A 17002-nucleotide genomic window follows, 5' to 3' on the forward strand; every position below is an offset into this window, starting at 1 on the left:
CAATAAAAGTATATAACCTAGTATAACCTTTTTTTCCCAGTTGGATTTATTGGTTTTATTCTTCACAAAGACCTACTCATTCAAAGTCCTATTAATAAAATATAACCTTGAGAATCATGGTTATATCAAGATAACATATTTTGTGACACTGGTTTGAAAAGTTGTGTAAATGCTTGGATGTACCATCATGCCAACATCAGCGTATACATCCAAGTTGTTTTTGGCTTCTTCACTAGTCAAAGGATACCACATTAGCAGATCGAAGACATGAATGATTGCTGTGGCGAAGAAGATGATGCAGATGACTGTTGGGACACCATTGACACCCTCTGACAGCTAAGGGGAATCCTCTGACAGCTGCTCCTTCAGAGGAAGAAGAAAGAAAGAGAGGGATCCTACTTCCACATTCAGAAACAGTGAATCACTCAAGTAAAGATGGCAGCAGTGGCATGATGCAACTGGCTCTGTGACTGGACTAGAGGTGAAAAGTGCATCATTAATTATAAACCAGGGAATAGATGGCCATGATAGTACGAGGTTCAAGTAGGGAAAATAATTCAAATGTGTCTTGCATCTCATCACAAACAGGCACAGCATCACACAAGCCTTATCCAGAGGGGTTAACACATCCCTGCTACTTTTAGCTTGAGTGACCATACCATGTCAGGGCGTCTCAACTGAAAGACAGCACACTGAAGGAGACCCCAAGGGCATTGGGGTCTCCTTCAGAGGGAAGAATGCCCCCTAGGCCCTCTGACACCACTTCCAGTACCATCTGGTCTTTCATCCAGGTAATGATAGACCTATCAACACAGGCCAGCACAATCCTGCTTTGCAGATGAAAGATGTCATGGTCGTTTGACTGTATGACCATGGGGGCTCTAACCTGATGTCCAAACCTCTCCACTGCTTCAACCGTTTTTTCACTGAAATGGAACATACATTTTTGTTATCAACATTTAGCCTTTTCTCTGATAGGCCTACTCTAGCTTTTGATGAGTGAGGACATTATCAATAAGAGGCTCATTTATGAACGGTACTGCCTAGATTTGTTTTTAATGCTCACATTCCCCTTAAATGGTTTACAATAGTGTTTCCCTCTGCATTCTGTGGGCAATCTCTCCGTGGTTATAATAGTTTCAAAGTGGTTTCAACACTGGGTTTCGAGGTTTATCTGGTTTCAATGGTAGAGTGAAGCGCCATCTACTGGAGACTGCTGTTCATAAGATCTATGCAACGCGATAAAGAGGACTGCAGCCTTCACTTTCCTTTGGATGTCAATGAAGTTCTGACGTCTGATTTTTAACGACTGCCACTTGATAGATTATGATACATTTATCAAAACAGATTAATCACAAACATGATACATTGGGATATTCAGGATCACATTGTCATTATGTTGCCTATCACAATGATGTGTAAAATAGCCCAAATAGAGTTTGGGAAACCATAACAGGTCTGACAGAGTCCGTCAACTGGAAAACGTTGGAGGAGCTGTCCAGGTGCTGAAAACTCCATAGACACACAGCCAAGGTCCGCTGAGGTTACATGCTCAAGTGGGCTAAAAGGCGATGCATGGTCAATCTGACGTCTGCATTGGCCATGCAGCATTTACGGTGCTCGGCTTCTGCAGAAGTCAGGGCATTCATACTTCTTGCGCTTCGCGGAGCAGCGCAGAGCTGTTGAGCAGAGCTTTTGTGAAGGAAGTTGTCAAGGCAGTGAGTTTGTGTTTATACAGGACCTCCCGCCCCCACCTACCGTCAACCAGTCATGTCAATGCGGAGCTATATGGCACTACAAAATTTGCCTCACACCCTCCATATTGAGTCTCCGACCACATTTTCGGATCAAGCATAAATCGGCTTTAAGAGCTATGTTTCATGACGTTAGTCACACGCCCATTTATACCTGGTTCTAACATGCATCCTTTATCCTGATATTGTGCACATTCTGATTGTGCCCACATTTTTAGACAGGTGTAGTCAATCAAAAGACACGTTGTGATCTGATTTTGATCTTCCTGCCAACCTCTGGAGATAGTCAGGCAAGTGTAAATGGATATAGACAGTGAAACCATTTAAATCATCATTATTTCGACCTCTAAAATCATTGACAGGTGTCACCAATGACTTGTGGCATTAATATTTGTCAAAATAAATATTATTTTGAAAGAATATCTGTCAAATAACTTGCATACAGGGAGGGACCAGAACAGATAAGAGACACATTTTAATAACATGTGTAGCACAGGAGGCTGCTGAGGGGAGGACAGCTCATGGCCTGAACGGAGCAAATAGAATGGCATCAAACACCTGGAAACCATGTGTTTGATGTCTTTGATACCATTCCACACCAGCCATTACCACGAGCCCATTCTCCCCAATTAAGGTGCCACCAACCTCCTGTGATGTGTAGACACATGTCTGAAAATGTGAGCACAATCAGAATGTGGCCAAGATCAGGACACAGGACACATATTAGAACCAGGTATAAACGAGGCTTCAGAGTCAGAAATGTTGAATAGCTTTACTTATTGACCTTACAGCCAAACAGAATACTTTGACCTTACTTATTGATTATGCAAGATATTAGCCTTTGCAAGATGAAGATTCAAATTCCATGTGCCAAGTATTTATATGGATGATCATTTATGATGATGGCCTTATATTTTAATTGATTGAAGAATTAAACCTGTAGTCTATAGCCTAGTCTATGAATAGCTTGTTCCGTCGAATATTATTGTTGCGCACTGGGCCTATTCTTGATCCGTTCCATTGCACCCATATAGCTTTGGTATGTAGCAAATCTGATTAATGTGTTGGTTTATTATTAGATTCGTGAAGTATTTGCAGAATGGCCCACTTCACTCATGTGTGGAGTTCTGGGAGGAATCATTGATGATTCCTTACTGCCACCTTGTGGATTCTATTTCACAAGAAAAAGGCAAGGACCTCTCTCCTCCCCCCTCCTTCATCCCAAATATCCGCGTAATGTTTTGCATAGGATCAAACTTCCCAAGTCCAGGTTCGTGACCGGGATTCTAAATCAGTTTCCAAATCGAGGTATATAGCGTCAAAGGCTATCAAACACTTCCCAAAAGTCACGTTATAGCTGAAAGCGCCACTATTATGTGTACATTTGCAGACAAAGCGGATCTGTTCGATATTGGGTGGAAATATTCAACACCAGCGGAGGTAATGGTGTGACTCATGCGTGCGTAGTAACGAACAAATAGGCAATGCACGCGGCTCTAAATATCAGCAAATCAAACGTAGGCTACATCACTAAAAAGGTCACCGTGGATGGGATTTTGTAGACAATTGATATTCAAAACCCTGTTTTTCTTGAAGTGTCAAAAGCGCACCAGACGTTGCGTTGCCAAAGGACTTTATTTGATAATCCTCCCATAGTTTCTTTTTGGGGCTCTACTTGGTCACCTGTACCCATCCTCAGCACGGTAAGATGGTTTTTAACAGGGATTATTATTTTACGAAAGCAGGATAAGTGTGCTTTGTTCATTGAAGCTTTATGATAAATTGACGTATGAGAGGCTCAAACAGGTGTTTTAAAATCTTCCATCAACGTTTTGTAAGATAGACACATAGAATTATGGCTATGCATATTATTTGTTTGCCGATATTAAAGTTATTGATAGATATAAAATGGTGTTATCATTAAACTACAGTTCTTTGAGCTTTGACGGAGGGTTTTTCATTGCATGGACATGCTTTTCCCTTGAAGTGACATTGACCTGGATAAGGGTAATCATTATTTACAAATCATCCTCTTAATTGAGGAGTCGCTATCCTGTTTGTCAATCAATTATGTAAACATAACATATTTTTTTGTCATTATTTATCAAATTAATACTTAATTTATCTGAGGTTTGACAGTTCATCTAACTTGCCTATGTGATAAATCACCAGATTAGCTGTTATTTTTTATTTGATTTTTTACCTTTATTTAACTAGGCAAGTCAGTTAAGAACACATTCTTATTTACAATGACGACCTACACCGGCCAAACCCGGATGACGCTGGGCGAATTGTGCGCTGCCCTATGGGACTCCCAATCACGGCTGGTTGTGAGACAGCCTGGAATCGAATCAGGGGGTCTGTAGTGACGCCTCAAGCACTGAGATGCAGTGCCTTAGACCGCTGCGCCACTCGCATAGTTTATCTTTTATCTTTTATCAAGGCTAATTCTGTTTTTTCACTTTCAATACATTATGTTTTAGGGTTAAACTATTTGTTGCCCAACTTCCCGGGTTACCTTCCTATTCATAAAAGGCAGATACATATCAAACTCTCTGAAAACAAAGAAATACACTTGCAGTGATGCCTCATTATCCACATTGACAGCAGAGATCAGGTTATCGAATGTATTGGTGAGGATTAATGAGCATCATTGTCGATGTTGATTTGATAAAGCCTAATGAAATGTATTGTGTTTATAACCAATAAGTTATTTTGCCTTTTTTTACTTTCTTATCTGTAGCCTATGGATTCAGGAAAAAATAATGTGCACTGCAGCCTCAGCCAACCTGTTAATTGATGTTTGAGAAGAATTGTAGGCTACTCTGGCTGCCAGACGATGTCGTAGACATGTCTGTCGTGTCCTGTCTCCTTGCTTATTCGTAGTTGTGGATATTTCTGTCAGCGTTTGGATGAGGGATCGATCTTAACATATCCTATTCATACATTTAAAATAGCCTAGTTAGGCATGTCATTATCTATATATTTTATGGCTCAGAGACAGCTATTATTTCTACTCTCCTTACAGTGAATGTGACTTTTCATCTTGAATAAAATAAGCGAGGTTCCGCAGAAAGTGACAGCGAGCTTTGGAGTGAGGACATTTGTACTGTATTTTAGGAGTGATGGCGGCGTCTGCACCTTCCTCGTCTGGCAGCGAACCGGATCCCAACTCGACAAATTTACGACCACCAGGCTCAAGTAGGTCCATCACAGATAAAACGCTATTTCACTTGTGCTATTTACTTTGTGGGCAATGCCATTAATCATTTCCATGGAGGAAAAAAACTGTACCATTCTAAACGCCTCCCACCCAACAAATCACCGCAACATTGTATGCGCAGCGGACCTCCCGGCATCTGCTTGATAGACGAATCTTGCTGTCAAAATAGGTGATGTCCTCTTAAAACATGAACTGAAAGCAATTAGAAAAGACTAATGGCTAGGCTAGTACCATCCTGTGGGTATTGATAAATAAAAAAATCCCCAAAGAATTTAGCATAATCTTCCAAAATAATATACAGCCTTCTTGAATTATTATTAGGCTGTTATAAGCCTATTGTTGTTATTATTATAATTATTATAATTATTGCCTTCCATAAAGAGACTATAGTAGGCTATATTTTTCTGTGTATTTCTTCCGTCGTGGTTGAATAAAAAGTGAGAGTGAATTTAAGGGTAATTTATTATGTGCAAAGTGGCGTTAATTGTAGCCACACTAAATTGGCCCTAATGGCATGTGTTCAAGCACCTTATTGTACCATCAGCTGAGGGGGGATGTAGAGATGTAAGCGGCCAACAACTCTGCCTCAATACTTTTTATTATCCAAGAGCTATTGAAGAAAAATATAACTAACCTATAGCCTAGGCTACATCCCAATTAGTTGTCCAAGGACATTCATATTTTGATGCAAAGCTCGCCATAAATGTCTTATTTTTCTCACATACAATCATAAAGCTCTGATTTGATATTGACAACACTCTAATGTAAATTATGCATTTGCAAATGTAAACGATTAAACCACAACATTTTAATTTACGTCAGATCAGATTATAAATGTAGCAAAACTGCACCTCCGTTTTTCTCACCAGAAAAGGGATTCAGTCAGTGCTGAATTTGCTTGCAAAACTGTGCTTTGGGTGTGCCAAAGCCATTAGACTGGTGTCATGCCAGTATTAGACTACATCCATGAATGTGCAACTTCAATTTTGTCTATATCTCTATTGACATGAATGCATGATTTACGCGAAAATCCGAATTATGCACATGGACCTCAAGCTTATTCCACCCATAATTGGCATAATTATTTGGAATTATAAACGTCTTATTTCAGATATTTCGCTTGCCTTTGCATTTGCCTTCATGGGTGTAACATTGGCGTAGATTTGGTCCAGATATATTTGATTTGTGATCCTAAGCAGGGGTTAAACTGGGATTCTGTGTGGAGCTGTCTGTCCCTTCCACTGGCCGCTTTTCCATGGTCAATTTCAACAGAATTCTTAAATTCCTAGACCTAGACTAAACTGCCCCCCCCCCTCCCCCCCTCCTCCTCCTCCTCCTCCTCCTCATCCTCACACACAGACACACATCAACTCCCCACCTCCCCAATTTAATACCTGGAAGCCCTTCATAGCGGCGAAATGCTCAGCCCTTTTTGTCACTGGCCAATGTCTGGTGATGCATGTCTGATCTTTTTAGCATCTTCTCACCAGTTAAATGTTAATTGATAATCTTATGCATTGTTCTATGCAACATGCTTCAACATTTTCCCATCCATCACTGAGTTTGGGAGTATTTTTGCAGAAATAATATGCACTTGAGGCCTAATGTAAGGGCCTTCTCAATAGTTTTCCAAAATTATTTTAGGCTATGACGCTTGGTGTGGAGTTGCTCATGGATGTTCTAGAAAATTGGGAATGAAGATATGTGGTAAGTTAACTATTTTCATGTCATGTATTTTCGTGGACTTCATAATAAATCTTCATGTAGGCTTTTGTTCTTATGTGTCTTTTAGAATGCAACAGAAAAAACATAATAGGTTACATAATGTAGGCTATGTTGCATATTTTATGTGTTACTCAACGCCGAGCAAGCAGACCATTCTGATATCCGAGGAATAGGCTATTAGCCATAATGTTTTCGGCTAATACACAAAGACTGTGCAGCCTGGGCGGCTGTGATTACTTGCTCTTTGAATGCCTTCTGCCCCATTCTGCTTTCTCTTGTCGCATGAGTGGGTTTTCACGCTGAAAGAATGTCAATATTGATTATTACCACTGAATTTATAGTAACAACCCTGTTTTTTAATAAATATTAAAAGCAGTTTGAAAAACTGCAGAGACTAGCTATTGGTCCAAAAATAACTATATGTCTACATTGGCACGTCCCAAAATGGAATATGAGCTCTCTTCAGTCTTGGGTATGTTTTCAATGTGTGTGTTTTCTTACCTTGCTTTAAAAAATATATAATTCTTAATAAAATCGTACTCTTGCGCCCTCCTATGGCCTACCTGGAAAAATATATATGTTTGCCAATACTTAATGACCTTGGAATAAACAATTAGCCGGCTAAATTACGCAACCCCCTTTTCATTATTTTTAGGTAATTTTGAATGAAACATGAACATGTACAGTTGATTTTACTACATTCATTGTAGTAATCCACAAGTAAGATAGCCTATCTTTATATTTGCTGAGGCAAATCTTAATATCTTATTACGTACCTGTCTTTGTCTTTTTTTCAAAATATATCGGTAGCCTATAGTTGGATAACTGAGCGGGTGTCAATTATTAAAGCTATATTTGGTGGAATGATTGGTATCGGTCCTTATCATGATGCGAGTCCATCAGAAGAGAAAAGATTACTCTCATCATGATAGTCATCTTTTCTACTCCAGGGAATTGAAATCGCAATTCGTCAAGGTTCTGTTTTGCAGAGATAGTAGGTCTACTGTCAGTCTTCTCCACAATACGCACCGATTAAGTGGGAGCAAAATGCATTAGCCCTATCTGATATGGCCAAGCGTTGAGTCTATTGTTATTGTTCCATCAGGGCCAATCAAGCACCAACAGTATAGGCCTAATGCAAATATAAATCAAGTTTAATGTTTTAATGCGATATTTACGCAATTTTTACGTTTTGGTTTTATCTGATTCACCATCAGGTAATAGGCCTATAGGCCCGTTTTCCACTTTTCATCTCTGTTTATTAAGTGCAATGATATTGGTCCAAAAACAACATCATAAGCTATCCCTCTTGCTTGACCTAGTGAAATGTTGGTTTTATATTGGTTTTATATCACTTCACATGAGACAGGAGCATGCGTATTCAGGCTATAATCTAACATATCCTTTCTGAAAGTGAAATAATACAATTAAATTAAATTAGTCTATATTAAAAACGAAATAAAATGAATTAACAGTAAAAATACTTTCAACTATCATCTTTTTATATACTTTTATGTAGTTTTATTTATTACTCCAAAGGGTGTGGGCGATGGTATATCATTGAGTTTCTTGTAGGCCTAGCTAGTTTAACTGAAAAATTGCGTTATTGATTGTAAAATAAGATCATAAATAAGATCACATTGTAGGAATTTGTATTACTAATAATCTTAGCAGGATATTTGGAATAGGTGTTCTTTTTATAAGGGCCAATCTAGAAATCAATTTAGGTAAAAAAAAAAAAAATCGTTTTTGGGGTGAGAAATCGGTATAGGTAAAATAAGATTTGAGTTAATGTGGGGTTCTCCACAGGCCTATGAGCAGATAGGTTATAAAATGTCCCATATATCATCACAGCCCAGTCCCACTATTAGGTCTACCTTCAGGCTTTAATGACATCGGTTGACTTCATTGTGCGCTCTTCCCTGCTTACTGAAGTGGAATCTGTCGGAGGGAATTAATACGAATTTACAGCTACACAAAATGACGGCTATTTGTTTTTGCTTGACTGGCTTTTGGTGCTGCTGTCACTGGGCTCAACCTCCCACTGACTCTTCCTCCCATAAAAAGGCTTCCCTGGACAGGATGGGAATTACCTAAAAACTAGCCTACACCACATCATTGTCAGCTCAATCAGTGAGAGTTTAGGCATGTGTTTTGTGTAAAAAGGGTGTCATCAAAATGTTTGGGATTGGGAGTGATGATAGTAATCACTCATTTCAATCCTCTGCCCCTGGCAACAATTTAGGATTTTTGCAGAAGAACAACAACCTCGAGGAGAAGATTAGTTCCTTCAAGGAAAGATCGTCTAAGGACCTGCTGGATAACAGCGACAGGGATTCCCGTTTCAGACGCACCGAAACAGACTTTTCCAATCTATTTGCTAGAGGTAAGTGTCCGGATTATTTTCATTATGAGAAATGTAGGCCTATCAATCAAAATGATGTAGGGAACTTGTTAATGTTCGTTTTGTTCAGTTGTTTTACAATAAATGGAACATGAGTCAATTTAAAATCTTAAATGTTGTTACTGATGCGAAGATTAGCCTGATTTGATCTGATTTGAAAATACTGATTGACCAAATCTTTATAATTGGTCTAAATCTCTGTTATTTCTTTCCATTTAGTAATGTTTGATGATAAAATGTTCAAGGTATTTTTAACCTTTTGTGAAAAATAATAAAACCCCAAATCGTTAGGTTGTTAGTAATTTCAGTTGAATTGATTGCTATGCCTATTTAAAATGTATATTCACCATTTGTTTTACCATAATAACCTGCTAGGTCAAGTTGTAATAGCTGTAGAATAGCATAGGCTACTCAGGGACACTCACTGGAGAAATACCAAAAAGGGTAATTCATTGTTGCTGAAAATGACTTTCAAATAAAACAATTTGTGTTGTTATTTTAGCAGACGCTCTTATCCAGAGCGACTTACAGTTAGTGAGTGCATACATTTTTTCATACTGGCCCCCCGTGGGAAACGAACCCACAACCCTGGCGTTGCAAGCACCATGCTCTACCAACTGAGCTACAAGGGGCCATTGATATAATTTAACCAGCTTTAGAGAGGAAAACCAAATAAATAGTTTACAAGATGGGAAGTAGAATGAAGTCATGACAAATTCTACAGAAGATTGTGAAAGTAAGCTCTTAAAAACATCCTCAAGTGATGAAGGATGCAAACAAAAGTTATTGATTTATTTTTGAAAAAAATGAGAAAAACACTAATATTGTTGACATGCTTCAATTTCTCACCCTAGATTTATTACCAGCCAAAAATGGAGAGGAGCCAACTATGCAGTTTTTGCTGGAGGTGGTGGATATTCTCACAAACTACGTCCGGAAGACCTTTGACAGATCCACCAAAGTCCTGGACTTTCACCACCCCCACCAGCTGCTGGAGGGCATGGAGGGCTTCAACCTGGAGCTATCCGACGAGCCCGAGTCCCTGGAGCAGATCCTGGTGGACTGTAGGGATACCCTGAAATATGGAGTGAGAACAGGTGAGGACAGAGGAGACAGAGGCATAATGCATAGCTAATCCCCCAGCACAATCAATATCTCTCATTGTCTACAATGTGGTTTAATGATTACAGATAAGCCCATAGTTGAATGATGAAGCTTTCATGAGAAATGTATTAAAGACAAATGGTGTTGTCTCCCTCCCAGGTCACCCTAGGTTTTTCAATCAGCTATCTACTGGCTTAGACATCATTGGGTTGTCAGGAGAATGGCTCACCTCCACTGCAAACACTAACATGTGAGTGGTCTTTATCGCCCCCAGTTATTATACATTTGTTATGATACATGTATATATGTTTATGATTGAAAGTCACAGGAACTTTACATTTTGTAAATATGTGTATAGTAGTAAAGTAGTCCTGTCAATTTTGTAAACAATGTGCCTAAACCAATGATCAAAGTAAGAGTTGCATAACAGGAAAATTACAATTCCTACCATTTCAAATGGCCTCAGAAGATTTTGGTTGAAGATGAAGATCAGTGGAAGTGACATAATTGGGGCCCTTGATAAGCTTCTAAATGAAGGATCCTGAGGATGCTCTTTTATGCAAGTAAAATATTAGAGTTGTGAGTTCGCTATCTGTTTGCTTTATTATTGTTGTTGACCAACACTGTGGCTGTAGTCAGATAATATAGCCCTGCAGGCAAACTAAATTACATATTGATTAGCATTCAAAGTTATATGGGGTGGTTGTTTTATGGAACGCTCTTTACATCAGAGATAATGGTTCCACAACAGAATGAGATACGTCCCTGAGATCTTCTGCACAAATGTGAACAATAGACTGTGATTCAATATTGCTTTTTCCATGGGAAAGGCAATCTGGAAGAGACAGCATGGTGATACACCAGGTGTCCAGGGACTTGTCCAAGAGAAAAGTTGATGCTTCGTTGGCCATGGACTATTGTTGACCAGTACACACAGATTACCAGCTGAGGCTGCCAAGTCAGTTAAGGCACTGGTCAGAGTGTATCGGCTGCTGTAACATGCTGATCTTGTCTATGATGTCAGCCTGGGAACCCGTCAGGGCATTGTAAAATCATCATAACAAAAAAATACACTTGTGTTGTATGCATTGATGAAACATTGCATTTCTGAGTGGTAATAGCCAGAGTGATCTGTGTGGTCATGGTCAATTGCCATTTTTGTCTCTAAACACAGCACAGAAATATGAGCTCACCACCAAGGCTGGTCCTCTTCATGTCAGGGAATCAATTATTTATTTTGCCTGGTGCCTGACTTAATTAAAGGTTCAACACATGGCCTGGCTGATTCGACCTTCTATGTATTGTAATCCTCAAAGGATTTATCCCTCTTTGCCCCCAGTGTTTTGAAGAGTGTTTAGTTGGTCCAGCTCATGGGATAAATGTAGTGCTGAAGATCTACTGGGCAGAGTATTACCCCTGCATATGCTACACGTCAACACTACTGGAGATGAGTTGAATCAGAGGGTGGGCTCTGACTGCATACATATTTGTTATTTGCCTTAGCTAATTACTCCATCATCATTAATTACCCCTGACACGTATTGATTGCCACTAATAGGTTGACAATCATGTCCCAGGGCTATCATCAGGATTACTCTACATAAGTGAGTGAGCGAAAAATCATTTGGGACATAACTCCAAATAGCTCCTGACTCTTTTGAACATTTTTACTGGAGATGATGAGCCAGCAAGAGAACTAAAAACAAATATGTGCTGTGTGTATGGCACAGTGTGATACACTGCATTGCCCCACTAATGCATTGACTCATTGCATGAATAGACAGGCAGTGTAATGAGAAGAGCATTGGGCAGGACATAGTGAAGATGGATGAGTTAGTTGGGGATCCATTTAATTCTACATAGATATTGCACTACCCTGGAGGAAGCTTCTAATGATATGGAAACAATCCTTTATTTTGTAATTGTGATTTCATTGAATAAACATGATTGTAATGATATCATTCCTATTCTAAAGGAGAAATGACCATTCTTCCATCATTACTCTCTCAGTGACGGGCCATGAGGGTAATATACTGTTTGTATTAAAAACACATTCAAAACAAGCTCAGTGGAAGCTGGCCTCCAGGCAAACCTCAGACACAAAGGCAATGACGCTCTCATTGTGTTACATCACGTTTCTAGCCTCTTCTTCTTGCTAACTCAGAGACAAGCACTCCCTCTTGGTGGCATATTCTTAATGGACTTCAGACTATGTGACATTCATGTTCTTTCTCTTTCCACTGCAACAAATGGTATCCCTAATACAATGTGACAGCGCTATCGTTGAATTGTGAAGGTGTTAAAAGTAGTATGCGTGTTCCATGCTTTTCTCTGACTTCAATGTGGCATTGCTTAATATACACAATAAGAAACATATGTAACACAATTTAAATTTAAATATTTTGCACAAAAAATAAGAAAAAAGAGTCAATGGTGATGCATGGTGATGCATTATCCTGGGATTTTGCCACCTGCCTTCATTGACTCTGTTTACGTCAATATAGACAATGTAGATATGAGAAACAAATAACAATATGAGAGTTCAAGACCAACGATAGAATGGATTTCTATTGGTAGTGGGTAACTGGAGACAGGTGCTCTGTATTTCAGGTTCACCTATGAGATCGCCCCAGTCTTCGTGCTCATGGAACAGCTGACGCTGAAGAAGATGAGGGAGATCATTGGCTGGCCAAATGGAGAGGGCGATGGGATATTCTCACCAGGTGAGTGCGAAGCCAATTCTGATGAACGGTTATGAATTCAGCCATGCCTTGAGAATCTGAGATGGGAATAAACCTACCGTTACAGATGAATATTCCTTACACAAGCCTTCAGATGATAATAGAATGCAGTTTAGTGAAAGATTGTATGCAACATCTGTGCAGGTGGAGCGATATCCAACATGTACAGTGTGATGATCGCACGCTACAAGTTCTTCCCTGAAGTCAAGACCAAAGGCATGACTGCTGCCCCCAGACTGGTGCTCTTCACCTCAGAGCATGTAAATCTTATCCTAACATCTGAGCAGAACATTCATTTTCACAACAGAACATGTCTCCAGTCTCAGAAACAGTATTGTATTACCAAAACAAAGTATTATTGTTATTTATTGTCACTGCTTGGTTCACCCTGTCTATTCTGTATAAAGGGTTTGTGGCATGCCTGATTCAAAGCAAAAAAAATGACCCTCATTGAAACTGATACAACCATTGGACAGTACATCAGCTGACTGTATGTCAGAGCTCAGCTGATAGGTTAGTAGTCTAATGCCATGCTCATGTGTTTTGGCAGAGCCACTACTCTATAAAGAAAGCCAGTGCTGCTCTGGGCTTTGGAACAGAAAACCTGATCCTGTTGAGCACAGATGAGAGGTTTGTGGAGCCATGTCCAATACACTGCACTGTATGAAACAACCCCGTGAGAACATCCACTTTGACATGTCTGTTTGCTTCTGTAGAGGGAGAGTCATTCCTGCTGATTTGGAAGCTAAGGTCATCGATGCCAAGGCGAGGGTGAGTTTCAAACCGTCAGCCAATCAACTTCAAATTGCGGATTCGTACCCCCTGAAGACATTAAATACCCTCCGTTTGTTTCTGCACAATGATGCGATGCACTGAAACTGAATTCTAATGAGAACAGCTGCCTAATATGAATCCAGTCAACTGAATACTCTGGACATCAAGTAATCTTACTTGTTTACAAAATAAAAACATGTCTACTTTCATTTTAGGGTTAGTGCTTATGCCTCCTCAAGTATTATCTTATCCACTGCCACTAGTTCCAAAGCACAGTCTCCTGAAGCTAGTTCAGTTACAGGAGAGAGGTGATAGCAGGCTGTCTGTAATGGGCATGCAATTCTGCTGTGACAAAGGCTTGCCAAGAGAAATAATCCAATGTCGTTGAAATCTGCTCTAACCAATTTATATTATGTCAAAGATTACAGAAAATGAGGAATGCAACTATTTCAATTCACTCCAATAATACAAGACTCCATATTCATTCTGATGGTGTATGCTTGCAGGGTTGTGTCCCAATGTTCGTGAATGCTACAGCTGGTTCCACAGTGTATGGAGCGTTCGATCCCATCCACGAGATTGCAGACATCTGCGAGAAATACAACATGTGGCTACATGTGGATGTAAGTGCATCTTCCTACTATGAATACAGGAAGGTTATGATAATATAGGTAATTTCAGGGTTGATTGCAACACATTTTCATGGTCGGCTGAGCTTTCATTTGAACATATAAGCCACTTTCATGTCTAATCCTCAAAACAAACTGTTGTCTTTGTTCAGGGTGCATGGGGAGGAGGGCTACTGATGTCCAGGAAGCACAGGCACAAGTTGAGTGGTGTAGAGAGGTAAGCTGCAGTCCTGGGAAGAGACCCTTATTAAACCAATCACACACACTCATTGACGGGGACTGTGGCCTGTCTTACAGTCTGTGTTCCATGTTTGCAGGGCCAACTCAGTCACCTGGAACCCTCACAAGATGATGGGTGTGCCACTGCAGTGCTCTGCCATTCTGGTCAGAGAGAGGGTAAGAGCACTACTGACAGATGGGTTATCACTTATGGTGTGAATGCCATGAAACACACTTAAGTCACAAGTCACAGAGAGTTGGCTACTATTGTTATGAATATCGACCAGTTTGAAGGCACCATTGAACTTTAAGTCTCTGCATTTCGCCATTGTCCTTTAACCACACCATTGATCTTTACAGGGAGTTTTATCAGGCTGCAACTCCATGTGTGCTGGCTACCTCTTCCAACCAGACAAACAGTACGATGTATCATACGACACAGGGGACAAGGCCATCCAGTGTGGACGACATGTAGATATCTTTAAATTCTGGCTAATGTGGAAAGCAAAGGTAATGTGCACATATCTCTCCAAGCTTTTATTGCAATACTTAATCAGGCTTTAAAGCTTTAGCATGTAACAGGGATTGATCTTGGATGCTGATCTTGGCTCATGGAACAGAAAAAGAGTAGCGCTTGATTTGAATTATCTTTCTATGTTCTGTATTTTTCCGCTCCAACAGGGAACAATAGGGTTTGAACAGCACATCGACAAGTGCTTGGACCTCTCGCATTATCTCTACACTAAAATCAAGGACCGCGAGGGCTATCAGATGGTGTTCGATGGAGAGGTGAGATTTTTCTCCCTTCATTTTCTACTTGGTTCTGTTTACAAAGACAGTAATATCTTCTAATGGATTACCCTAATAAAGCGTCAGAGGAATGACATATCTGATTAATATGAACTCATTAACTGAGATGCCCAATAGTGTTCTGAGCAACACAATGTAGTGAGGCAGGCCAACTCTCCTCCCTGTCTGCCTGTAGAGGTGGTGCTATGCTTTAGAATCCCCAGTTGAACTCGTTGTGGATTGATGAACTTGCCTTGCAGAGCCTCAAATCTCAATTTGGCCTCTTAGTGAGGTTGGCTACTTCTTCTTTAGACCCTCCATTGAGTAAAGACACTGACGAACAATGTTGCTGTTTTCTTTCCACAGCCCCAGCACACGAATGTCTGCTTCTGGTACCTTCCGCCAGGCATTCGTGACATGCCCGATGGTCAGGAGAAGAGGGAGAGGTTGCATAAGGTAAGGAGTAAAGGACTTGTCAGCTTCGGCCCATGAAGACTATATTCTGTAATCAGATGAGACAGCACTGACCTACTGTACATTTCTCTGAATTGTCCTTGTCTAAACCAGGTGGCCCCTAAGATCAAGGCGATGATGATGGAATCTGGAACTACCATGGTGGGCTACCAGCCTCAGGGAGACAAGGTCAACTTCTTCCGCATGGTCATCTCCAATCCTGCCGCCACCAGGTCAGATATCGACTTCTTGACCGATGAGATTGAGAGACTGGGGCAGGACTTGTAATGGCCACACCCATTAGGAAGATGTTGCCCTTTGATCTTTCGTTCTCAGCTTTGTCATGTCCAGCTCTAAAAAGACCCTGAGCTACACTGAGCTTCATATTCCTGTTGTCTCTTGACCAATCATGTAGGACTTTGAAACTTCAGCTGCTTGTAGGTCTTTTTAGACCACAGGTAACCTTCAGAATATTAAGCAAGTGATGCGTCTCATATGTTTCCTGTCTGTTCTGTCTTTTAGCAGTGACTATGCCATTGTTAGATTTAACTATTGTACAATATAGCCTATGTAAGAGAATACATATTCACATACTGAGTGACCTTGAGAGACCTTTTCAGTAGAGACAGAGGACAATGCAAGGGACCTCATGGCATAGACATATACAGTATTGTAATATATACAGTACCAGTCAAAAGTTTGGACACACCTACTCATTCAAGGGTTTTTCTTTATTTTTACTATTTTCTACATTGTAGAATAATAGTGAAGACATCAAAACTATGAAATAACACATATGGAATCATGTAGTATCCAGACATTTTCAACAAATCAAAATATATTTTATATTTGAGATTCTTCAAAGTAGCCACACTTTCCCTTGATGACAGCTTTGCACACTCTTGGCATTCCCTCAACCAGCTTCACCTGGAATGCTTTTCCAACAGTCTTGAAGGAGTTCCCACATATGCTGAGCACTTGTTGGCGTATAGCTGCAGAATACTGTGGTAGCCATGCTGGTTAAGTGTGCCTTGAATTCTAAATAAATCACCAACAGTGTCACCAGCAAAGCACCATCACACCTCCTCCTCCATGCTTCATGGTGGGAATCACACATGCGGAGATCATCCGTTCACCTACTCTGCGTCTCACAAAGACATGGCGGTTGGAACCAAAAATCTCAAATT

The 17002-nt window shown here is 40.1% G+C and overlaps 1 protein-coding gene across 2 annotated transcripts; it reads left to right on the top strand.

Annotated features, from left to right (window-relative positions):
* The first annotated feature begins 3035 nt into the window (after positions 1 to 3035).
* gad1a (glutamate decarboxylase 1a) lies at positions 3036 to 16549 on the top strand. 2 transcript variants are annotated; one of them, XM_041844347.2, is made up of 17 exons: positions 3036 to 3457; positions 4875 to 4955; positions 6622 to 6684; positions 8948 to 9088; positions 9961 to 10203; positions 10370 to 10460; positions 12821 to 12933; positions 13096 to 13211; positions 13502 to 13581; positions 13668 to 13722; positions 14232 to 14348; positions 14507 to 14571; positions 14672 to 14750; positions 14934 to 15083; positions 15255 to 15362; positions 15729 to 15818; positions 15930 to 16549. In XM_041844347.2, the coding sequence occupies exons 2-17, from the start codon at positions 4880 to 4882 to the stop codon at positions 16101 to 16103; spliced, it is 1761 nt and encodes a 586-aa protein (XP_041700281.2). In that variant the 5' UTR covers positions 3036 to 3457; positions 4875 to 4879; the 3' UTR covers positions 16104 to 16549. The 2 variants fall into 2 exon arrangements, with proteins under 2 accessions (XP_041700281.2, XP_041700282.2); XM_041844348.2 differs by lacking the exon at positions 3036 to 3457 and adding an exon at positions 4301 to 4387.
* The last annotated feature ends 453 nt before the right edge of the window (positions 16550 to 17002 follow it).

Source organism: Coregonus clupeaformis, chromosome 23 (assembly GCF_020615455.1).
Source record: "Coregonus clupeaformis isolate EN_2021a chromosome 23, ASM2061545v1, whole genome shotgun sequence".
Lineage (NCBI taxonomy): Eukaryota > Metazoa > Chordata > Actinopteri > Salmoniformes > Salmonidae > Coregonus > Coregonus clupeaformis.